General features: G+C 41.0%; 1 protein-coding gene across 1 annotated transcript; it reads right to left on the minus strand.

Moving 5' to 3' along the window:
- On the minus strand, positions 1-25,407 carry stx4 (syntaxin 4). The gene is made up of 11 exons (XM_023828268.2): positions 25,189-25,407; positions 15,072-15,173; positions 13,425-13,524; positions 8,224-8,298; positions 6,483-6,556; positions 6,268-6,376; positions 4,000-4,073; positions 1,789-1,926; positions 1,559-1,669; positions 1,360-1,443; positions 1-1,004 (listed from the first exon to the last, which is right to left on the minus strand). The coding sequence occupies exons 1-10, from the start codon at positions 25,216-25,218 to the stop codon at positions 1,363-1,365; spliced, it is 894 nt and encodes a 297-aa protein (XP_023684036.1). The 5' UTR covers positions 25,219-25,407; the 3' UTR covers positions 1-1,004; positions 1,360-1,362.
- Between the last annotated feature and the right edge of the window lie 872 nt (positions 25,408-26,279).

Consider the following 26,279-nt stretch of genomic DNA (forward strand, 5'->3'; position numbering starts at 1 on the left):
TTAAGGTACTTACATCAGTGTTTTTTTTTTTATTTCAAACAAAAGTAGTATGATACTGAAAAGGGGGAAAAATGGATTACCACTAATTCTCAGGACTGTTGGAATAAAAACAAGGACCTAAGACACAACACACAACATTTATATTAAAAAAAATATATAATAATTAAACTGACTTTAAAAAGGTATCGGGCCTTTCTTTTAAATAATATCTCATCTAAATATTTTATGTCAAACCCCAGCCAAGGGTCTGGACAGCCCCATGAAGTTCTGTCACAATAATTCTCAGTGGGCTCCAACAATTTTACAGTAGCTATTAAAAACTGAAAATGTGAAGGGGAACTTCAATTAAATTCAGAAAAACATACAGGAACCCCCAAGAAATGCAAAACACCAGAGGAGTCTGGTTCATATTCTTTCCTTCTAAGGCACAACACATCTTTAACTTTTTAAAAACCAGCTATTGCTGAAAATATAAAATGTATTATTACAGCAATGAAGCGGTCTAGAGGTTGTATGTTTCAAATGCATAAAACCTGGCAAGGCAAATTCTAAAGCATTATGCGTAATATATCATTTATAAAACTAACCAAGGAACAACTGATAAAATTTGGATGATTTTACAGAAGTTCTTTGTCCTCCTTATAAAAAAAAAAAAAATGCAGCCAGCCAACCACTGACACAAAGTCAATTCCTAACAGTGTCCACAGGGGTAACAGAGCCTGACTGCAAAAACCATTCATTATTAACAAATGAATTCTACTTTTGTTCCTGAGGACAGCCTACTATAAAGTGTCAGTGGGCTCAATTTTTTTTACAAGCATGTCTAAGAGTATCAGTGCGAGTCTTAGGTTGAAAGGCATGTGAAAGAAAAGACTGTACAGGTCCTGTGCCCAGAAATACGTAGAAGAAAACTTGTGCAAACGGGTCAGTATTGTGTCAGTATGACTGGACCTGTTTCTCTCCAGTCACGTCAAGGTTCAGTAATTGGAGGTACTATGAAGACACTGCAAAAAGAAAAAGGCAGAGATAAATACAGGGAACACCCAGGATGAATCATTAAAAAAACACCACAGGACCACAGGAGAGGCTGTGTGAAACCGGGATGTTCGCAAACTGTTACAAGAAGTTTTTACATAAATATATTTTAGCTTGGAAAAACTAATTCCTTTTTCCAGAATGCAAACAATATTTAATAATAAAAAAAAATCAAATGAGAAAATGAACACTAAGTATATCCATTAATCTTTCAACATAAAGGCAAAAAAATAATAAAAAATTAGCATCATGCAATAATTGTGATGCGCAATAAATGCATGTGTGATGTTTCTTCAGTTCAACTTGGGGGAGGGGGACACTCACGTCTCAACCGGCAAGAGACAACGCTAATATTATCCCCACTATAACCAGCAGAATAAGAAGGCACAGTGCGATCCAAATCTTCTTCTGCAAAAAAACACAAAAAGCACAGGTCAGTCAAAGGTGAGTGGGCTGCTCTGTCGTTTCCTCCAGGGCATCGATTTCCTCCGAGTTCGCATGACCTTCACCCATAACCACGCACCTTGCGGGCTTTCCGCTGGTTGGTGACCGCTTGCTCCGTATCCGCTACAGCGTTCTCCACGTAGTTGGTGGACTGCACAATGTTGGCCTCGATGCGGTCTACCATCTCTCCCTACACATGGCAGAGACACACCCTCTTAGTTCATGCTGCTGAAATGGCTTTTCTTACAAAGAGTGATTAATAATTTGTCGTGTCAGAATCCTCCAGTACATTCTCTCTCTCACTCTCACCTGGGCTTCAACTTCCAGTGCCAGGTACTGGAACATGTCGTGCAGGTCCCGGATGCTCCTCTCCAGTTTAAGGATTTCATCATGCCGAGTCTCAATCTCGTTTAAGGCCTGCTTGGTGGCTTTGGCATCATTCAGAAGCTAAAGGAACCAGACGCATCACAGACACATCAGACACACAGACACTGCTACAGATTTTGGATTTTAGACATATTAGAACTAACTGAACAAGTAAAAGAAGCTTTTTTATTAAACCTCCCTGACTGCCTGTCACAGAATCCCTCTAATATACAAGAAAACATCTTGCTGCCATGATGAACTTCTTGGTTGAGGGATGCCATTTTTTGTAATTGGAAAAAAAATGAATTCTCTGTATGGGGGTTGACAGACAAATTCTGCAGACATTGGCAGTCCTTAATCACTTACGTCAATAATCTAACACACTGTTTACAGGGTCGTCCTCGGGTTACCACACAGTTCTGTTCCTATAACAGTGACGTAACCCGAATTTGGGTGTAAGTCGAAACACAGCCTTTTTCCGATCTCTTTTCAATGGCTAATTTCTCTTCGATCGTGATGGCTTTCCTCTTCACAAACGTAACACTCGCGCTTTTAACAGTCCAAAATGGCGTAGGTAAGCATACTGGGAGACACCAACTCCCGCACTCATACGTCGCGATACCGTGTATTCTTTTGCCGCGCACAACCAAAGTAGTTCGGCCATGTAATCAGTAAGTACGACGCTAATGGCGTAAGCTGAAACACTCATGTCTCCATTTTAAAAAAGTATGTGGGAGTGAGCGTCAAACTAGAAACATTGTATGTCGAGACGACGTAACCTGAAGACCCCCAGTACTTTGAATTTGTTAATTTGCTATCATGACAGGTCGGCAGAGTGTGTTTAATAAAAAAAATCACACTTTCCATATAAACTTCTTACATATAGCATATAAGGACAAGTATTCAGACTACAACCGAAGCTTTGAAGATAATAAAATACTAAATAAATAAATAAAAAATATAGGCTGTTATTTTTTATAATTAGGCTGTTAATTTCACATGATGTTAACATTAGAGTGCAATCCATGTCGTGGCGCACAATCACACCAGTAATGACACTGGTGTACCACCCACCCCTACATTACAACATAATTTATTTTTTATTAAATACATTCAAATAGCTTTTTCATCTGACCAGTAGGGGACGCAATTGCACCCCCTAATGTACATTTGAGGGTTTATGTATAGCTTATGGTTTAATACAACTGCTCATGCTTAAAAAATGAACAAAACGCATGCAGGTGCCAGATAATATTGGTATATGGTTTTTCCACCGCACCAGGTACCATACATTTGATATGGGGAAGTACCAAATGTACTTCAAGAAAGTATGAAAAGTTTGGTACTTCAAGGTGTTGGTTTTCCACTGGCGTACAAATTAGTACCGGCACTGAATGACAGCAGGGTATTTTGCATTAAATTTGAAAAATGCCTGTAGTATATTATACGGCTTGGCGATGTGCAGTATTAATACCACCATCACATGTTATGCACATACAATTCTTACATCAACAAAACAAAACACTTAGCAAGCTTTGAAATTTTTATTATAAAAGGAAAAATGGATTCTTATGTTTAAAAACCAGTTTAAAGTTTACCCCCCCTGCCTTTGCATGAGCGCTGCATGTGTTCTCCGAGACAATCATAATCATTTTCATCCTTGTTCAAAGCATTCCTAGATGGGTTTGTGAGAAATTTATGAACTCCTTTTATGTTTTATAAATAGCCCAATATTTATTACATCATCAACAGCACGCTCTATGCCTTCTGTATTGGTATATTCAACAAAATACCTTTTAATTTCTTGTCATACCATCCGGATCTTTTTGTTGTATATGTTCTTACGATCAAAGCGGATTAATTTATTCTTTTTACTTTGTTTATCATTATTTTCTGTTGTTTTCAAGGCAGCGTTTGTATTGTGTTTCAGCGGCAGGCTATTTGCCTAACCAATTGAGCAAAGAAAGCGTTTGAAGTCCCACCCTAAAGTACCGAGCTACGAAAGAAGTACCCCAGCTGGTCTGGCACTTTCAGTACTGGAACCTATGGTACTGGTATTCGACCAGTAGTCAGTGGAAACACGAAAGTACTGTACCAAAGGTACAGTACTTGGTGGGGTGGAAAAACAACCTTAGTGGGCAAATAAACACTCACGTTCTGTGTAAAGACATCTGTCTGTCCGCTCTCCAGCATTCTGTCCAGCTCCTCATCTTCTACGTTGCTGCCCGCTGAGAGGGGAACACAGTGGAAAACTGAAGTTTTGGTCACAGGCCATAAAATCGTCACTGGTAGTGTTGGGGACTTCACAGCTTGCTGCATCAGGACCGGGATCATTTGCTAAATCGCACACCCCTTAAACATCTAAAGAATATCACTCCATTGCACCAGAATTGAGCACTACTGAGAGGTGACATGACCGAATCTGCAGGTGCATGAAACTGCACAAAAACGACAGCAACCAGAAGTGTTTCTTGTAATAGCTGATGGAAATTCCAGCAAGTCCTACAGAGCTCATATGGCATGAAAACAACACGCGGTACGACAGCAACTTTTATGAATATGCAACTTAATTTGACTGTCCAAGACCCCCCCCCCCATTTAAATCTGGCCCTCGATTCCAAATCCAGGCCTTGTTTTCAGTTTAATTACCAATTCTGACTGACCAGAGGCTTCACACGAGGCTCACAGGTAAAGGAAAGCAGGACAGCTGGCAGTGTTCGGCCCTTGAGGGCCATGATTTGAATAGCCCTGGTCTAAGACTTGCATAGAGAGCTACTGATTTCCATTCACAACACACCATTTCATCAGTGTAGATTTTTAAAAAAGAAAAAAAAAAAAACAGCTTCATCCTTCAACGTAGCTATCAGTCCAACACAGAAGATCAAATAATGACTCAATCACATCCAAAAATTGGGGAAGCCTGTGGCTCTGTCAGTTAGCACTCAATGTCCGTCATCAGAAGTTTATCAGTTCAAATCTCATGGTCGGCCTACCCACCTTGCAACCAATTATTTTGGTTAGTGTCACATTGGGTTAGGGTAGGGGGTTAGGAACATAAACCAAGGGGGCAGAGGGTGGGGGAGATTGGGACAGAAGATGGTTTCCAGCCAAGTGAGGTACAAGCTCTATCAGACTGACAGCCTTTTTAATCTTCTTTAATCCAAACCAAATAAAGCCAAAGAACCTAACACAGGAGAGACCCTGCCTTGCTCACCACCACGTCCATCATAAACATCAGTTTTCTGCTAGTGAGGCAGAAAACTGTAGGGGCACCAACCAATAGAAAGGCTGGAAAGTACTGGGAAAAATCAAACATTGGTTTCTGCCCTTGCTGCCCACTCTATGCATGTAGCAATAGATCAGTGCATCATCTAATACGACATGTGCTTTACTCATCATCTTATACACCTTCTCCAAGCTCACAGAAAGGGTGAACATGTGTTTAAAAATCCCACTAGGTGGATCGCATGCTTGGATCATCATTGGGCTGGTCCCATCTGGGTCCACCCGATTTGCTTGTATTAAATTGTATTCATACTTGAGATGACCTGGACTGGCTCATAGCCACTGAATCTCATGAAGAACAGGTTTAACTCCGTTCTTGTGGACCTGAGCACCCTCACCGTCACTTGGCAGCTGTAAAAATAGCCTTGTTTTAAACCTGGAACTGATAAAGACTTTCATGAAAAATGTAGACACAGACAAAAACAGGTTCACAGAGCTGCTGTACCAGACAGCTGTTTAGGGCAATGCTGGAACATGTTAGAACATCAACCTGAGAGTTAAAGCACAACAGACCAGGCAGATATAGGCCTGTGCAGTGGTCACCAATAAGGAATTAGCTTCCCTCAAAATGCAAACTTGAAAACACAGAAGAAATGAGAAGAAGCCATTTGCAAAAATTTTCATTTAGTTCCATTAGGAAGTTTTCATTCACTCTGGACCCAAACTAGTTTCCCTTTGTGTTCTTGCGATACAAACATGCCTATATTCACGAAGATTTAAAAACATGAATGGCCCAAATTTATACTCCAAGACAACCTAAAATCAATCTGCAGGATTATTAAGTCACATTTATGTACAAGTTAGAGAAAATGGATGGATAGTGAAGCTCATCACATGCCTCTTGGTGAGGCTTGTTTGGTTATTTCAAACAATATTCCACTTTAAGGAGCTCAGCTCTGGAATCAATATTTCTGAAATGTGACTGAGATGTTCCAGAAGGACACTCACACATACTTGGTGTGTTTCTCATAGGTGTGCTGAAGCAGAACCCGAAGCAGCATGTTAAGGATACCAGGTCCTTAATGGAAAAATCAACCTGACAGTAACGATCCGCAGGAGTCCCTCCCAGATCACTGAAGCACAGTGGATAACCATGGCTTACAGAGGAAGCACAGAACATCAGACACACGGACTCACTTATTTTGAGTTGTCGCTGTATCCTCTCCACGTTCCGATCTCGGTACTGAGCCTGTATGGTGTTACATCGGCCCATCACCTCGACAAACTCCCGGGAAAGGACTCCGTGCTGGGGGGAGAGAGACAAGCATGAGAACTACGACAAGCAGGGATGATAGAGTCATGGAAGCTTGTGAAAATGCAGACAAGGACATTACAATGGTTTAAGCAGTTACCTGTGTTTTCTGCATCCTTAAATTAATAGGTACATATTTCCCATCCTCAGTATCCTCTTTTTTTGGTTCAATAACTGCAACACAAATGTTAACATACGTTTACAATTATCCTGTTTTTGGTGAATGAACAAGCAACATTCACACAGTTGGACCATATAAAAAAAACAAAAAAAAAACTAAATTGATATAGCCAGCCTCACTGCTTGGACCCCCAAGAACTTTCATGCCATAGTTACAATCAAATTCACAAACATCCATAAAGTTGTTTAACCAGCACTCAGTTCAGCACTAATTCAAGCTGACGCTCCACCGCAGCCTGACGCGCATTATTCTGTGTGCAGTGCTCAGCACTAATGCAAGCTAACGCTCCACTGCAGCCTGACACGCATTATTCTGTGTGCAGTGCTCAGCACTAATGCAAGCTAACGCTCCACTGCAGCCTGACACGCATTATTCTGTGTGCAGTGCTCAGTTCAGCACTAATGCAAGCAGCCTGATGCGCATTATTCTGCGTGCAGTGCTTAGCTCAGCACTAATGCAAGCTAACGCTCCACTGCAGCCTGACACGCATTATTCTGTGTGCATTGCTCAGCACTAATGCAAGCTAACGATCCACTGCAGCCTGACACGCATTATTCTGTGTGCAGTTCTCAGCACTAATGCAAGCTAACGCTCCACTGCAGCCTGACACGCATTATTCTGTGTGCAGTGCTCAGTTCAGCACTAATGCAAGCAGCCTGATGCGCATTATTCTGCGTGCAGTGCTTAGCTCAGCACTAATGCAAGCTGACGCTCCACCGCAGCCTGACACGCATTATTCTGCGTGCAGTGCTCAGCACTAATGCAAGCTAACGCTCCACTGCAGCCTGACACGCATTATTCTGTGTGCAGTGCTCAGCACTAATGCAAGCTAACGCTCCACTGCAGCCTGACACGCATTATTCTGTGTGCAGTGCTCAGCACTAATGCAAGCTAACGCTCCACTGCAGCCTGACACGCATTATTCTGTGTGCAGTGCTCAGCACTAATGCAAGCTAACGCTCCACTGCAGCCTGACACGTATTATTCTGTGTGCAGTGCTCAGTTCAGCACTAATGCAAGCAGCCTGATGCGCATTATTCTGCGTGCAGTGCTTAGCTCAGCACTAATGCAAGCTGACGCTCCACCGCAGCCTGACACGCATTATTCTGTGTGCATTGCTCAGCACTAATGCAAGCTAACGCTCCACTGCAGCCTGACACGCATTATTCTGTGTGCAGTGCTCAGTTCAGCACTAATGCAAGCAGCCTGATGCGCATTATTCTGCGTGCAGTGCTTAGCTCAGCACTAATGCAAGCTAACGCTCCACTGCAGCCTGACATGCATTATTCTGTGTGCATTGCTCAGCACTAATGCAAGCTAACGATCCACTGCAGCCTGACACGCATTATTCTGTGTGCAGTGCTCAGTTCAGCACTAATGCAAGCAGCCTGATGCGCATTATTCTGCGTGCAGTGCTTAGCTCCGCACTAATGCAAGCTGACGCTCCACCGCAGCCTGACACGCATTATTCTGCGTGCAGTGCTCAGTTCAGCACTAATGCAAGCAGATGCTCCACTGCAGCCTGATGCACATTATTCTGTGTGCAGTGCTCAGTTCAGTACTAATGCAAGCTGATGCTCCACTGCACATGGAAGTGCAACACAGGGACAAATGAAAGTAGTGATTAAGCAGAGCTGTGCAGCTGCGATGGGAAACTCACGCTTCAGCTTCTTCTGGATCTGGGAGGCTGTCGTTTTGATTTCATCTCTGATGGTCTGCAGTTCCTTCTTCATACCTTAATGACAAACACCGTGTGTAATATTAATGCCAAAGGAAGACAGTGTACATTACAGTGCCATTACTACTGAGCAGAAATAATAGAATATGCTCTCTCTCTCTCTCTCTCTCAAATTCTAAGCTGAGCTTTAAGTGCAGTAGTTAACGGTTTCATCCCATGCAGAGCAGGATTTAATGCCCCTTGTAGAAAGAATGCCTTGAATTTTCTCTGCTGTTATAACAGCTAGAGGAGGTTACTTTTACAAATAAAATATGAGATTTTCTTGCTAATGAAGGTACTCAAATGGTGAACACACTTTAAATGTATGTTAGCAAAAAATATTGAGTGCATTTTTGATAAATGTTAAATGAGCAACATGCAAATGTAGAAAATCTCTGTGTGCAAAAACTTTTGACTGGTAGCATGCATGCATGCATGCATACATGCATGCATACATGCATACATGCATACATGCATACATGCATACATGCATACATACATACATACACACACACACACACACACACACACAGACACACACACACACACACAGACACATATTACAAATGTGACTGAACACCATTTTAAAGCATTCTTTACACTCATCAAGCTATTGACACTCACTGAAACAAATCATGAAAAAAAGGAATTTAAAATTTACCAAGACATCTCGTGATATGACATTAATTAACCCCTCCCCAACACTGACTCAGCCTTGAGTACCTCCTATATGTTTTGCCAACAAAGGGACCAATTTATTTTCATCTTCAAAAATCTGATGTTGGATCATATGTGGATAAGCTGCACATAGTCCAATATCCAAAAAAAAGCTTAAAAGGGAACAAATGATTGTCAGATTACAGCAGTGGTGACTCTATTTGAAGGGCAGGGGTGAAAAAATAAGAGCACCACCCACTGAGTGACTGTCCACTCCCACCCTCCCCCGGTAGAATGCTGTGCTATGTATGGTGAAGTCATCTTAATACCCGATTAAGATTAATCAACTAATGTTTTGTCAACAACAGAGACAACCTAGATTCACATTAACCTACATATAGGAGCACCTAGCTGGTACATTATTTCATTGCCTGTCAAAGTGGGGCACCGTGTTTCATTTGCGTCACTGGAAGGACACCGATCAGAGACATGTTTCTCTCTGTTACAAGAGCACTTCATCATCTTTGCTCACTTCCAAGGCCACTTCATGAGGTTTATCCACTGGAAAGGCACCCATATGGTACCTTATATAGCACTACTTTGCATTTACAGCTCCTCACATTCTCACACGTGAACGGACAACCTGAACAGCACTGGATCACATTTTATCCACTGGAAGGGCACCTGTTTGGGCACTTCATGTTCTCGCCACTTGAGTTCCTTTTACAGCACTGCAGCCTATTTTCTCCACTGGAAAGGGCAACCTTTGGGACACTTCATGAAGGGGTGGCATAGTGGACAATTCATATTGGCTCCCTTTTCCACTGGAAGGGCACCCATAGGGGCTGCTTAGACCACTGGAAGGGCATAGGCACTCTCCACAAGGAGGACGTTCATTAAAACCTCTCATCACATTCTCTTGCTCTGTAGGACACATCATCTCACATGAAGGGGACACCATAGATGGCACTAAACATGTGAAAGTGGCAGCAAATAGCATCCTCCAGGTCTGCACTGTACATACAGTGCTCACAGAACGTCTTGGGAAGCTTGCTTAATTCAGTAATAATGTTGCAAATATATTGGTTTCATAACAAAAATCACTCCTTTATTAAATTTTATTGTTCACAAATAATATAATCACATTAGAAACAACCAATAGTTTTAACTAAAACATTTATTTCAAGTCGTAAGAAACTGAAAACCAAATACTGTGTTGACCCAAATATAACACAGGGTGTTTTTTCCCCTCAAAACCAAAAAACTGGTGTCGTCTTATATTGGGGGTCTAAGGAAAAAAAAGGTAAAAGATGGCGCCAAATACGATATTTTGTAAGGAGTGTTTCGACTTTCGACTTACTGTAACAGAGATTTGCTGTAAGATTTCCTGCGTCAGAGTGAGTGTTAAAAAGCATGAGACACCAGATGCGTGAGAGCTGGCAGCTCCAGCAGTGCATCTTTAGTGAGGATCCCTGAGTCTCCTGGAAATTGTTGGCTTCCCTGGCTGTGCTGCTGATAGCAACATCCATTTGAAAAGAACTGTCACATAATTCATTAAAATGGCTCAACCTTTCTCCGCAATAGGTTTTTTTTACCCTCTTCATGTGGTTCTGCTCCACAAAAAAGATTCCGTGCCCTCAAGGGCTATGGAGTTTGCAATATTTATTATCTAACCGCACCCCCCCCCCCCCCAAAAAAAAAAACCCATTACATTTGTTATTTGGAATGTTTGCCGTTTTATATGCTTATTGTAATCTGATTGGCTGTTGTTGCTGGCTAACGTATATGTTCTTGTCAAATACATTTCTTTTCCTTTATAAAAGGTAAAAATTGGTATTCCAGAAACTTTTCTTCTAAAGATAGTTGCCAAAAAGTAGGGGGGGGGGGGGGGGTCGTTTTATATGCGGAACACTTAAATCAGCTCATGAAGAAGTGGTGGAACACAGCTCTTTTGAGCTGAAAAGTTAATTAATCATTGGGTGCTTTTCAATTAGTAACACCTTTACAAACACCAAACATTAGTGTCTAGTATGTGTTTGGGAGCCAATGACTAACACTGCAATACATAGCAAAATCGCAAAAACCAAACTGAATCCATCTACCCACCCACCCACAAATCAATCCCCTGTAACCGCTTAAGCAATTCAGGTCAAGGGATGTGGCACCTTCCCTCGAGGCTACAGGCACAAGACAAGAAACAACCCAGCATGGGGCACCAACCCACCACAGGGCAGAACTGAATCCAGTCAGTTAAAAAAACGTTTTGACACAAATGTCTGTGTGGAACATTGCCATTCCAAAGTCAAGGGTTCATAATGTCCTGAAGCACCGAAAAGAAAGAGGAACTTATTTAATCCTACCAAGGTTGGGTTGTCCGAAAAAAGAAAATAATTCACATGCTTAAAAAAGAAAGAAAAAAAAAAACCAGCCATACAAATTCATCAAGAACTGATGTGACATTTTTTGTAAAAAATTTAATGAAGTGATTATTTTTATTATAAAACCAATAAACTTGCCACATTTTTACTGAATTAAGTAAACACCAAGACTATCAGTGAGTACTGTATATTTTATGCATTTATGAGTTACTAAACTTTTTATGCTGTCTGATGGTTTTTGCCAAAAAATTCCCATTTAATATGTTATACCAACCCCACAATAAACATTACATTTTGTTTGGTTTTATTTCGTGTTTGTTGTTTATGTTAAGTGTAATGTCTGTCTTATGTTAGCTGTAGTGTTAGTTAGGAATAAATGCATGTCTTTTACACAACTACAGCCTCCGTTCATTGAGTGCTCACAGTAATCTCTGCCTCTGTGCGAACTGGCTACTATGCTCAAACCTCAAACTCGCCTGAAATATCACGACACTCTCTCTCATCGGCCGTGAGGGGAGCTTCGCTACCAGTCATTTACATTACCTGGTGATGCAGCTCGCTGGATGAGCCTACTAACCCAGGTTACTAAGCGATACTGGTAATTAGTGAATCCCATTTAAGTCTCACATTAACGGACCCACAGGGATTCCGCAGCAGAGTTTGGAGGAACCAACCATTCGGCATAACAATTAGTTAATAATCATCATTAAATAATAATTAAAACTTAATTTCCCTATACATTGGTGGAGATATTAAAATTTACCTAAGCTAATATTCCTACATCTGCAACAGAAGAACCTTTTTATAATGTGACAGAGAGGGAAAAAAAATTAACACATTAAATCCATAGTTATCACACGTAAGGTCCTAATGTGAGGTTATCAACTGTGGCTCCAGACAGAATCCTGTTAGCTAAATAACAAGAAAGTTATTAATAAAAATTGGAGAATTAAAGTTACAGGATAAAGCTTGTACTCAGTGAACAGACTATAAAACTGAAGCAAAGAATTGGACCCATAACTGAAAGAAGCCTAATTAAAAACAGGATAATAACCAATAATCAACTAATCATTAAGGCTGGAAAAAGATGAAAAAGATTCTGTTCTTTTGTTTATGTTTTACCTGGAGGCTGGAAAGATCCTGTAATGTAACTGCATTATCTGGCTGACCAAAGAATCTGAAGAAGATTTTAACTCTACCAAAGTTACTCCCTGACTGAAACGTGAATGATACTGGTATATTCCGCAAAGTACTGCAGAGCTGACGTCAGAAAACACAAATACAGGAACACTGTTACCTAAAAAAGCTTGCTACGTAGAGACATGACCTTGCCAAAGAATCACACCTTTATATGTTCTTGTTGGGAACCCTTGTGGTATAACATTAAAAATAGAATTACCAGAAGTACAGCACAGTCATTTCCATAATGGGGGTTTTTAAGATCAATAATACACTCAGCCTCATTCATCTATATTTAGATATATTATCAATAGTGCCTGGGCAATTACTGAAGTCGATAGGAAGGAACAGTCATTTATGCACTTAGCTAGTGAACTAAATAGTGATTTATACTATTGTGTTTCAACTGCACAAAGTGTAATATACACCCGTCACTCAGGTGAATCCCAGACTGCACCCATTACAAGGCGTGACACACTGAAGCCTAACTGGGAGCCGGCTGGATTGAAAGGCAGCTCACATAGTGGCTGGAAATCCCAGTTAACAGAACGAGGTTAAAAGGACAAGGTCACTGCTGCATCAAACGAGGCAGGGTACTATATGAACTACATACAACACTATAGAAAACTTTCTAAATTACATCTTTGATACATTTAACCAGAACCATCCAATATTCTACCACCCCGCAGTCAGGCCTTCTATTTTAATTTATTTGTTTTTTTTCCTTTTTCTTTGGGGGGGGGGGGGCATTTTTAAATGAAATTGATTGTAGTCATTTACTACCGAAAATCTGTTTCTGTCATGCTTGAGAATGATCCCAGTGCTCTCAAACCCTACACAAAGAACTGCACGCGACAAGTAACGCGGATTCATAGAAGTAAAGATAGACGAAGTGCAAAGTGCTTTGACATTTCTGGTGTGCGTACAAACCATCTTCAGGCAGCGCGACTCCCAGCACAGTCTTCTGCTTGTTCTCCAGGTCAGACACCTTCTTTCTCAAGGACTCCAACCCCTCCTGAATTTCTCGTACCTAAAACAAGTAAAGGGGTGTGGCGTTAATTATCACCTTAGGTTTGTAACAGTCACACGCAGAGAGCGTTGGCCTGACCTTCAGCGTGCTAACGGCACTGTGTAAGCCAACATACTCAGTTTTCAATGAATACGACGCGTTTCAGCCCACAGTATCCACAAGTTCCTTAAAATAAAAAAATATTAAAGGCCTACATGTAAAGCCATGCAAGGCAGAGGGCATCTGCACTGAAGATTCTGCAAAACATTGCTGAAAGTTCTATGCTGGACTTACAAACGACTAACATTAATCACAAAAATGTATCAGCAATTCAGGAAGATCACTGCAATAGTTTTTCAGTAATAATCCACATTTAAACAAAAGTCTCTAATAAATTGTGTAGCTGTTTAGGAAATAATGCATCATCAACCGGCATCTTTATTACACAGCAGACAGACCGAAAGACCGATTTAACTGCAGGCACAAATGATTCACAAGTCATGCATTTTAATTAATTCAACTTCATCAACAGTCAGGATCATTACACAGTAATAACTGTGAAAGGAAATGTGATTTTTCTTCTTTCCTTCATAGAATCAAATTGGAAACAGCACTGTTCAGTAAAGAAACTTTCGCTTAAAAATGTACCATAAATTCTTTAGTGATGGGGCCATCGATAAGAAATAGCCAATATCCATTCACGTGACGTGAGCATTTTGTTTAAATAGAAATAAAATAAACAGGAAAAAAATATAGGTTAATGCGAGTAGCTCAGCCAGTTGGAGATCTGTGACCAGGTCCTAAAGTTTGTGGGTTCGAATCCCACAAAGCTAGAGTATTGATATCACTGTGGCGTCCTGCTCTGGGAAAGCTGGTTGAGTCCTCCTGACCTCAAGCTTTCCTCACTTGTTTGTTGCTTTGAAGAAAAGCAACTGTAAATGAATAAAAATCCATCCGTCCGGCTTGTCCTAAACAGGGTGGCAGGGATCGGGAGCCTATTCCCAGAACATGGCAGCAACCCATCGCAGGGTAAACGTGAATGTAAAGCAGATTTCATGCCTACACTGATGTGGAGTGAACACTCTGCTGTGCTGCAAAGTTGACTGCTCCTTGGCCGTTTGTCCATTATGCAAAACATCCTAGCTCTGAATCAGTTAACAGAGTGACAAACCCCTAAAACTAAGTAAGCACGACAGGGTCAGCTCAGCACAAAATATATTTGTATGGGAACAGCAACAAATGGTGGGACCATTTAAAAATGTAAAGAAAACATCAGAAGGTGGTTATTTTAAAAGGAGCTATTGATGGTACCATTAGTAATGCAAGTGTGAATTGAGACAAGTCACAATACAGAAACTTTTTTTTTTTTTTTAAATAAAAGAAAAACAAACAGTAAATCTCCAAATTCAAAAATTTTAAAAGTTGCGAAAGAATTCCGAATATTGGACAGGGTCTGATACATCTGTATCAAACTGGAAGGGAATGTTCCTCTAATTGGTCACTGAGGGGGAGGCAGGAAGCCTGCATGTTCACACGAAGCAGGAATCAGAAAGATGCGGCGCACATACCCTCTGGAAGAACAGCTCTTTTTCCTCCTTTCCTTCTTTACCTGCATCCGAGCCCTTCATGAGGGCTTTGCCCTCCTCGTCCTCATCGGAGCTCTCAGCAGTCTAAAAGGAGAAGAGCAACAGTGTAAGCACTGGAGTTAGCGGGATACTGCAGCGATCGGGCAGCATGAGGTATTAAGATGGACCAAGCAGGTGGGACGAAGACAGCCTGCGTTTGTGTACAGAAATACATGCTCCTACTAACACAGAACAACAAGAAGGAAACAAGCTTTGCTGTTGTAGAAGTCTGATGGAACAATGCATTTACAGTAAGACTTACATCCTCCCCACCAAAAAACCCACCAATTGTAATGTTTACATGGGGGGGGGGGTGTTGGGGTGGGACTGTACACTTCATTTGTCATCCCACCCATCCAAATGAAAGATGACAGAGGCAGAGAGGCAGAGACAGAGAGAGAGGCAGAGACAGAGAGAGAGGCAGAGACAGAGGCAGGCCACACAGCCATCGATTTTCATTTACCAATAAGAGCCTGTATGCAAAGCCCTAATGTTCAAAATCATGTCTGCAATTACGCAGCGGCTTCTTTTTTTGACAAAAACTGCAAACACAGTGTTCATATCAGGTTTATAGTGGGGAAATGATGGGAAGCCTTAAGTATTAATACTGAGCAAGTACAGAGTGCTCAAGAGCAGTGAGGCAATGACCAGAACAAAGATGGTACAGGAGGAAGACGGACGAAACCCAAGACACTGAAGCTGTGAGCCAGAGTAACTGACAGCAACCACAAGGTGTATGCAGAGCCAAACCTCCAAAACGCGAGTAAGACTACGTATAGCATAGCGAATGACCTCGCCCTCAGTCAACAGGCGAGCAGGCGCATTCGACAGACACAGAAGGCTGAGAGTTTAATGATGGCTTAGATAAAGAGCCTTGATGGCAAACCTATCTATCTATATCTATCTATCACTAAAGAAGGTTTCTTATAGTATTATTTCACATCCATCTCTCAGAAAGGGTAAACATACCTATTAAGCTCACCAAAAACTCAGGCATCCTAACAATATACCATGTGTAGGATTATTAGGCAAGTACTATTCCCAGAGATAATTTATAGCAAAAGCTGGGCAGACATATAAAAGTGAAATTTAGAGAGAAAATGTTACATTAGTCTGTCACAAACAAAAATAATAAAACAAACGCTTATCGGTGTGCACAATTATTAGGGAATAAGAAACTAAGTGGATTCTTCTCTCTTCACCATCAACAGAAATAAACTTATTCAGTCTATATAAAGGAATAACAAACTATTGGCTGTTCTATACAGTCTGTTGTCCATTGAGTCAGTCAAGTTTTTGATTTGATCACGTCCTATATTAACTGAAGCAGTTGGACCACCTCCCAGACACTGCTGCCACCTTGGAAAATCTGTTGACTAAGGCCCTTGTAGTTGATTTTTACACCATCTGCACGTTTGAAAGGTCCAACAAGTTTATCGCCAATAATAGCAGCTAACGCCATCACTCCTCCACCACCCTGGCGGTGCTTGAAGGAGGCGCCCATCCATCGGCTCCATCAAGTCTCATTTGTCCACAAAACCTTTCTAAAGTCAACAGTCTTGAGACATGTTCATGCCCATTTTTGACATTTTTGCTTGTGTCTTATCGAGTTACTCAGCTCATGTTTCAGCCTTTGTAACCTTAGCATTGTCACGTAGGGCACTGCACCTAGTACTTATAGAGATTCTGTTAAGATTGCAGTTTTGATGCCAAAGAGTTTCTGGAAGTCTCCCCTTTAACTTGAAGCACATTTTTTGGCAGTTAAGTTGGGTCGTCTTTTCTCCAGATGCGTCTTCAGTCTTCTTTAGCGATTTGCCACAAAACATTGGATTGTATGGTGATGTTTGAATAGTTTGCCAGCTTTGACTGCTTTGCATCCCTCTGACTGGCACTTGGCTATTTTTTTCCCAGTTCTCAATGGTGCTTTTTTGGCCATTTCAATAGTAGTAATAAATTTATTTAAATAATCCTGCAAAGGGAAGTATCTGCTTGCAAATCCGCTTCGCCCGCCCTCACCTTCCTGCCAGTCCTCAGCTTTATGTCAGTTCTGGCTTTTTTCGGGTGGCTTGACCCTCTGTACTGCAAGACTTCCCTGGCTCTTGGGAACTTGAACTCCTCGTCCAAGGACTTGAGTGGCAGTTGCTGATTATTTTGATGGCCATATAAAAGAATACTGCTCAGGCTGCTTGCAATCTCTGGAGGTGGCTACTTCCCTCTCCAAGGTCTCAACTGTCAAAACTGGTATTTTGTAAACCAGGAGTGGCTACAGGATTCTTTGAATAATGTTGTGTTGGTACAGCTGGTCCACTGATCTCAGCCAGCCATCCAACTCAATAGGTATCCAAGGTTGTGCGCCCTTCAGGGTGTTCGAACACTTTGCATAAGCTCTTAACAGACTTCTCTGATGGTTGGTAGTACCTGCTACACTGAAATGGAACTGGTCATCCACATTCCCCCTCCACAGCACTCCTAATCTAGATTTGGCTGGTTTGAATTGCATCCACACCCACCCCCATTAACTTTTCAAACCCCTGTAGGATCCAGTAACATCCTGGGACTGACTCTGTGGTGACTTTCATGTCATACATAAATAGTCTGATGGGTGGCTGACATTGGGCAATTTTCGTTTTAGGCTGTCTGAGTCTAAGGGGTATATGATGCTTCATCAAAGTCAGCTATACCAGAGTGTGTGGAATTGAGCCATATGCATTGTCCTGGTCAAGCTACAGAACTGACAGATCTCCCTGTTCTCCCTGTTCAGCTGTGTCATCATACCTGTCTGCTCATGGCAACGTGGAATTCCTGAAATGCCCCCTTTATGGACTTAAGTACCAATTTAACTGTTCTGTGCAAGAAAGGCAGAATAAATTTTGCCGAACAATGACATTTTTAATGACGCGTTCAAATAGTAACCCACGTAGAGTGAGAGGCGCGCGCTTTATGCAGCAAACATGTCAGCAGTGTGGAAGCACTTTAAAGTGTCAGAGAAAGAGGCAAAAACGGCCGTTTGCAGACACTGTTCTGCTGAATTGTCCAGAGGGGGTGCATTTGCAAAAACGTACAGCACTTCAAGCTTAATTTATCACTTAAAATCAAGACACCCCGAACATCATGCAGAGTACGAGAAAGACACGGCGGCGGCTACGGCAACAGCAGCAGCGAAAAGGAAAGTAGCTCCTCCCAGTCCTAGGACACCCACTCCATCTGTGGCTGACTTCTTAGAAAAGGCAAAAAAGTTTGCCAATGACAGTGCCAAAGCTAAAGGTATTACTAAAAGGATAATGGAATTCATCGCATTGGATGATTATATTGTGCTTTGTTTGTATAATATCTGCTGGAATGTTAAAAAAAAAAAATGTTCAGTGTTAAATAAATATTTTGAAATTGTATTTTTGTTATTTGATTTGTTTCTCTGAAAAGCAACACAAAATAGTAAAAAGCAAATTTTGGCAAAAAAAAAATTGGCAAAATAAATGGAAAAAAATGCGAAACACCGCGTTCGGTATTCGGCCTTCGGCCAAGCATTTCATTATTATTCGGCTTCGGCCAAGAATTTCATTTCGGTGCATCCCTAGTAACAATCTTGGCTGATATTTAAACTGTTAACATCCAAAGTTACTAGCACCAGCGCTAAAGACACAACTGCTTTAAAAAATGGAGATGATTGAACTGAACGATCAGCTATTTGCCATAGTGGAGGACAAGTGATTTTGTGAGCTCATTCACTGCTCAGGTATTTATACTTCATTATAATACCTGCCTCGTGACCCAATCTTTCGTTTTCCATAGGATAATACATACACAGGTGGAAAATTTCCACACAAGTGCACCATTACATACATGTAAAAGGTCACTTGGTATTTTAATGGCGAGTTTGAATATGTCCTGGTCATGAAATCAACAGAGCAAAAAGTACCATTGCACTTGAAAACTCCCCTGGCAGACATTTTTGCAAGAAGCAGACAGAGCAGCTGAGCAGATTGACCTTTCAGGTAAGTCACATTCTCCTGGAAAGCATGTGGGGTGACAATTAGCAGAATAAGCAGAGCAGGGCAGCCATCGCACAGATCAATCAGGACAGGCCAAGAGCTCTACTGAAGCACACCGCAAACAGGACGAAGCAAGAGCCAGTCGGCGATGTAGCTGCTGCTGACGCTGCTTCTCCACACTCCGCCTTTGGGGAGATCTGCTCATCACTCAAACACCAGGCAATTGTTTAAAGGAATCTCATACACCCAAAGCTAACAAAGTAATTGTCTATAACTAGAGGTGGGCGATAAATCGATTTTATCGATTAATTCGAATTTACAGTTCAGGACGATGTGTTTTTATGAAAATCGATTTTATTATTTTACACGCGAGCACCAAAAGCAGCACGACAAATTTATTCCAGCACCTAAAGCAGAGGCACGCAGCGGAGTGGGAGAAGTGCAGCTCCCAGCGAAATGAAAATACACACAGCACCAGCACAACATCCAAAGTTAAGCAAGAAACCATCCCTGACACGTTTTCGAACTGTGTGCCATATGATAAGAATGGGGCACGGTGGGAGGCGATAAACGCGGTCGCCATGTATACTGCGAAAGACATGGTGCCCATACATACAGTGGAAAAGCCGGGATTTATTAACATGCTAAAAGTTTTTACAAGTTTCTAAAAGTGTTTACAATGGCGTGGTCTGCCATCTCACAAGCATCTGTTTTGGCTTGTCAGATTGCACTTTAACTCTAAAGTAAAAAAAAATAAAATAAAGTTAAATCTTGTTTTGAACCATTTATTTGTCATCTGTAGTTTGATTTTGAGTAAGGGAGGGAAAATCGATTAAAATCGAAAATCGGATTTACTGTGAAAAAAAATCTGAGATTTTATTTTTAGGACATATCGCCCAGCTCTATCTATAACTGAAAATCCCATGTAAGGTACAAGAAACTATTTTCCTCTGCATATTATGGAAAGGAGTTTTGTTGGGCACCTGTATGTCTTCTTGCAATTCAGCAATGATTAAAACATCTAAGTCAATAAAGCAACACTAATGAAGGATTCCTTTCTGATTGTTCTTATAATTTCAGTAAACAGCCGCTCCCTTGGTTGATAGCAGTCAGACTTGTTATACATGCTGCCCCATGGCAATATTATTTTTAACCTCGGTGTTAATCACCATATTTAAGTTTCCTTAAAAAGTGTACGACAGACCTGAGGAGTGGGATGACCGAGAATTTCCATGCGTGTGCAGAAATATGTGTTAATAACAATGAAATTACTGAAAATTTAAGGTTAATCCCTGTGCACACATCAGTAAAAGACCCTAGCAGCTGATTCTTACATTAGAAACACGGGCAGATCGGCTCTCTTCCATCTGCGGAATACAGTCAGGGTGAGAAAAAGCAGCCTATGAATGCCGACGGCTGGCAGGTCAGTGCACTCATCAGTCTAGTCTTGCATGAATAGCATAATGCTCAGCAGTCAGGCTGTGTAAATGCTTGTCTAAAGCGTCTTCAGATTACGCAGACTGCAGCTGCAGGAGATTTTACCCTGACCATCAGTCCTGTATCTGGCTCATCACACACACCCCTGCAGCCCCATTAACAAGATGCCAACAAGACTTAACACAAAAACAGCTCAACACTGTCATATGGATGACTGCAGATAAGAAGGTGGAACCCAGCTTCTGTTCATTTTATAACACTATCAGCCTAGAGTTAACCAAATCATAGCTAAATAAGACATATACACCTTATGAAGAATTTAATGTTGAATACTGGAACACACACACACACACACACAAAAATTGTATAGGGCAGATATGACATTAACAAATAAGTTTAAAATCTTGGTGTCGTCACTACCTGATCAATTTTACCTCACGTCTGCATCGCCCGATCCATTCATCCAGCCATTTTAGGGCAAAGCTTATTGTCTACATTCACAGCAATCTAATTACTTTCTAGGTTCTTTCTACTACTGGCATAATATACTGAATTTGCTGCAGCATAATAGTGACAACTGTTAGGGACATTTATATAATAGTGCACATAAGTGCAGTATCATTAAAAGTGATGGGCGCTGCAATTCCTTGTTGTAGCAATGCAATTTTGAATGTACATTATGTGCATTTGCACTGGTATGACAAATTACCGTGCATTTGAACTGTTGTGTGGCTAATTTGCACTTCTTTCGCAGTATAAAGGCTAAAAATTACTGTGATTTCTTGTCATAGTGCAAATGCACATAATGTAAATACCAATTTGTGTTGCTGCAACAGGAAATTGCTGCACGTATCGCTTTATATGGGGAATGCATACTTGTGTACCAGTTATGTGACCACCTGTATATACAGTCATCTCACCGCAACAAGACCGATTAACAGTGCAGGGACTATGCAGAACTTTTATTAAACAGTCAGAGAACATAAAGAATCCAGAATCGTAATATCTGGCTAAATATCCCATTCTGGGCTGGTGGAAATCGCTCACAAGCAGCCCGAACAGGGAACCTGATGTAGTGGCAAGAAATTTGAATGGGATCAGGTTGGGTCGTGAAAATGTTGTGAAACAAAGTGGTACAAATCGGGCACAATCATAAAATTCGCCGTGAAGTGTAATGCTGAGCATGTACAGACGTGCGAGGTAAATAGCGCAGGTAGCACAGATCGGTTCAGAAGCACAACAAGATGATTTCATTAAAGAGCACCAGTCACATTACACGACATGGAAATAGTGATAGAAATGGCAGTTCTGTCTCATCCAGCTATTTTTTTACAGATGAATGCAGATGATTCAAGCGATTATGCAAAATAACCGTGGTCATCTGAAATTATTGCAATCAGGCGATTATTTAATAATTGTGACAGGCGTAGAACCAAGCAGTCAATACCAATCCCCTTTGGTCAATAAACATTCAGTGCTCACTGCCTTATTTTGGTACTGATGCGCAGATCTCCCTTATGGACATTTTATAAATCCAGCCTCATCTTTTTATTTGCTATTATCCTGCATTACATCTGACTGATTACTCCCTTATCTCTTGCTGAGGAACATCTGGACTCAGCTCATCCTGTTCCAAGCAGCCAGACAGCTGCAATAAAGGCAGATCCAGTCCTAAGCAAGCTGTCTGCACCCTGCCTGACTCTGCTGGATGACTAGATAGGGTGCTTATCCACTGCACCAGGTACCGTACTTTTGCTTTTCCATTGACTTCTGAGTACCAGTACCAAAAGTGCCAAACCAGCTGGGGTACTATTTTGGTACTTCAGTACTTTGGGGAGGGACTGGAAATGTTCTCTTTGTCAACTGGTTATGCAAATAGCCTGCCGCTGAAACACAAATCAAACGCCACCTTGAAAACAGTTGCGAACTCAGAAAATAATGATAAATGAAGTAAAGAATTTTTTTTTTATTTGTTCATAAGATCAGATACAACAAAAAGATCCGGATGGTATGACACGAAATTAAAAAGCATTTTGTTCAATATACTAATACAGCAGGCATAGAGCATGCTGTCCTAGGGATGTGATTTTGTTGAAATAAATATTAGCGTATTTATAAAACAAAAAAGGAGTTCATAAATTTCTCACAAACCAGTCTTCGAGTGATTTAAACGGTGAGGATGAAAATGATTACGATTGTCTCGGAAAATATACTCAGCACTCATGCAAAACAGACGGAGGTAAACTTTAAACTGATTTTTAAACACTTTATTAAAAGGAATAATTTAAATTGCAAAGCTTGCTAAGATTTTTTTTCCTATGATAAAGTAACAGTAAAAATATTTGCAAAGCAAAAGTTTAACAATACAGAACTGATTGTAAGAAAAAGCCTTATTTTAATATAGCTGACTAGTAATGCAAGAATTGCATGTACATAACATGCAATGTTTGTACTAATATTGTACATCATCCAGCCCTACAGTATACTACAGCCATTTTTCGATTTCACTACAAAAAACCCCACCTCATGCCATGATGTCATTTGGCGCTGGTACCAGTTTTTACATCAGTGGAAAACCAACACCTTGAAGTACCGTACTTTCGGTTATTTCTCGAAGTACCAAAAGTTCGGTACCTGGTGCGGTGGAAAAACACCCATAGTGACCACTCCCTCCATTACTTTAATCAAAGCCATCTTAACATTGTTTCAGCTGCATTCATAATCTGAAGCTTTTACAGAAGGTTTCTCAGGAACACTACTAGATCATTTTTGAATGGGGTCATAGCAACATCCGTGTTTATGTAGCAACATTCACAAGCTCCACATTGCCTAACAGGCAGACCTGACATTTAGCAGAAGCCTTCAGAGTTAACCTATGATGGCATAGCCAAACCAGATCAAAGGCTGGTTTCAAAAATTCACAGAATGAGCAGCTCAGGCAAAAAGGAAACTGCAGAAGAAAAAGGGTGGTGGTAAAGTTGTTTTTCATGTGCTAAAATGTTCTTTACTGCAAACACTGACTATTGCATTTGTAAACAATATTACACAGCTATGCAGTTGTGACCTGCAGCTGTGGTTGGAAGATGCATAGAAGGATATCGTTTTGCTGGTTTTGCCAAGATGTTTGCAGTTCTTGCACTGAAAGGTGGTATTGTGGTCTGCTAGCTAATCTGTACACAGACACCAAGTCTGACCTGTTTACACTGTAAAAGGGACACATTTAAGTGCTAATCTGACAGTAACACATTCAACCACACACAAGTTTCTATATTTACAGGTATCAAAAAGGTGGTAAAATCTTTCTACAGTTGCGTACAAACAGGTGATTACAATTACAATTTATTTATTTAGTTCTCCACAGCAACGCACAATTCAAAATACATGATCAGACAATTCCTGGAGTAACTGAGGACCTTGCTCAAGGGTGCAATGGTGAAGCCACTCTGCCAATCTTGTTATTTGAACTGGTGATCTTATTATTATAGGCACGGCATCTTAACCCACTGAAACACACACAGCCCCACAATAAAAAGCTGCCACTTTTAAAAGTAAAAAAAAATATGATCTGAGCTCAATAACTATGACTGATACCCTGACATGTCTGGAAGACATGTCTTGCAATAAATATGTTGGTTTATAAGGAGTTTATTAATGGCGAGTGCATTAAGTAAAAAGCCTCTACTAAGTGTCCAATGATGGCAGGGACCAGCATAGATTTATATGGTGTAAAGATACCAGCTGAAAATATATGAACGCATAATAGATCACCCGTTGCCATTTAGAATAATTGCACACAAATGTACACATGTAAAACATGACATTTACTCCGAGGGACACGCATTCTGCCTGATACCCCCGTTTCAACTTGAGCTTGCACTTACTGACTTAATATGCCAATCAGACGGACGCGATATGTAACCAATTGACTGTCGCTGACAGTTTAATTCAAGTTTAAACTGGTCTGAAAGCACAAGATATATGTAATTGCGGTATCAGAAGTAATTCCCAAAAACGAAACAGAAAAAATAAAAACTAATACGTAAAGCAGAAGTTAGACACACTGTTCCATACCTAGTTTCATATCCAAAACTTTTACAACGTTACTCATCGGAATTACAACGACATTTATAACTGGTTTGCTACCAATAGATGCGATGCGCTAAATCGCTCCAGCAAAGCCAACGTTGCTTCTCGGCTGGGGTTATCTGACATCAGGCGCTTCAATGTGCATGCCCATCCCTGCCATACCATACCCGGGTGATTAAACAGGGACCGATCAAGGCGTTTCCTCCGGACCGAGTGGAAAACACGGGGCTGATCTGGCCCACTCACACCCACGACGGCGGTTCAGCACCGACTACACTGCAAACTGACCCGCAGCTTAGTTTGGACCGTAACCGCACTTTAGTAACCCAGTGATATTTATACGGGAGATCCCCGGGATCGCCGCGTCCCAGAACTGTGAGTTCAATTAATTTTTAAGTAGCAGGTAATCATACAAGCAACGTAGGACGCTATGCCAAAATTAATGGTAGAGGATACAAATTAAACAGGCGGCTAATTACTAACGATCGTTTGGTTAGTTAGTTAGTCAGTCAGTCAGTTAACATTATAATGATACACTAGAAACTTACATTGCCCAGCTCTTTGGTACGATCCCGCATTTTCAGTTAATTTGCCCTTTTTGCTGAAAACGGGATGACCCTTTCTGAACAATAAGAGAAGTCCAAAGGTTCTTCCTAGCCAATTTTAATTAGCTAAAACTTTACTTTTTCAAGTACGGTTGAAATCCTCCTCCTCACAGCTACATGCTGAAGTCACTCTTCTTCGCCTCTTTTACTGGTTCCGTTCGGTCAAAAGATATAAAGCCCAGACCGTCTCACAAGCGCCACCTGCTGCTCGGAGGGTTTAAAAATAGTCAATTCGGGTTAACAGAGGGTTCCCGACCAGCAACAGGAACTGTCATACTCTCAGAATACCGTTAAAGAATAGTGAAAATGTGGGTAAACATCTTGTAATAAATTATGCTATCATGCATGATAAACTATGCTATATTGCATGATAAATAAAAATACCATTTACATTTCTCACACCTTAGTCTTAATATATGTGATTAATTAGGGGTGTTGAAATTAATCGTTACGAAGATACACTCACCTAAAGGATTATTAGGAACACCATACTAATACGGTGTTTGACCCCCTTTCACCTTCAGAACTGCCTTAATTCTATGTGGCATTGATTCAACAAGGTGCTGAAAACATTCTTTAGAAATGTTGGCCCATATTGACAGGATAGCATCTTGCAGTTGATGGAGATTTGTGGGATGCACTTCCAGGGCACGAAGCTCCCGTTCCACCACATCCCAAAGATGCTCTATTGGGTTGAGATCTGGTGACTGTGGGGGCCATTTTAGTACAGTGAACTCATTGTCATGTTCAAGAAACCAATTTGAAATGATTCGAGCTTTGTGACATGGTGCATTATCCTGCTGGAAGTAGCCATCAGAGGATGGGTACATGGTGGTCATAAAGGGATGGACATGGTCAGAAACAATGCTCAGGTAGGCCGTGGCATTTAAACGATGCCCAATTGGCACTAAGGGGCCTAAAGTGTGCCAAGAAAACATCCCCCACACCATTACACCACCACCAGCAGCCTGCACAGTGGTAACAAGGCATGATGGATCCATGTTCTCATTCTGTTTACGCCAAATTCTGACTCT

Source organism: Paramormyrops kingsleyae, chromosome 20, assembly GCF_048594095.1.
Source record: "Paramormyrops kingsleyae isolate MSU_618 chromosome 20, PKINGS_0.4, whole genome shotgun sequence".
NCBI lineage: Eukaryota > Metazoa > Chordata > Actinopteri > Osteoglossiformes > Mormyridae > Paramormyrops > Paramormyrops kingsleyae.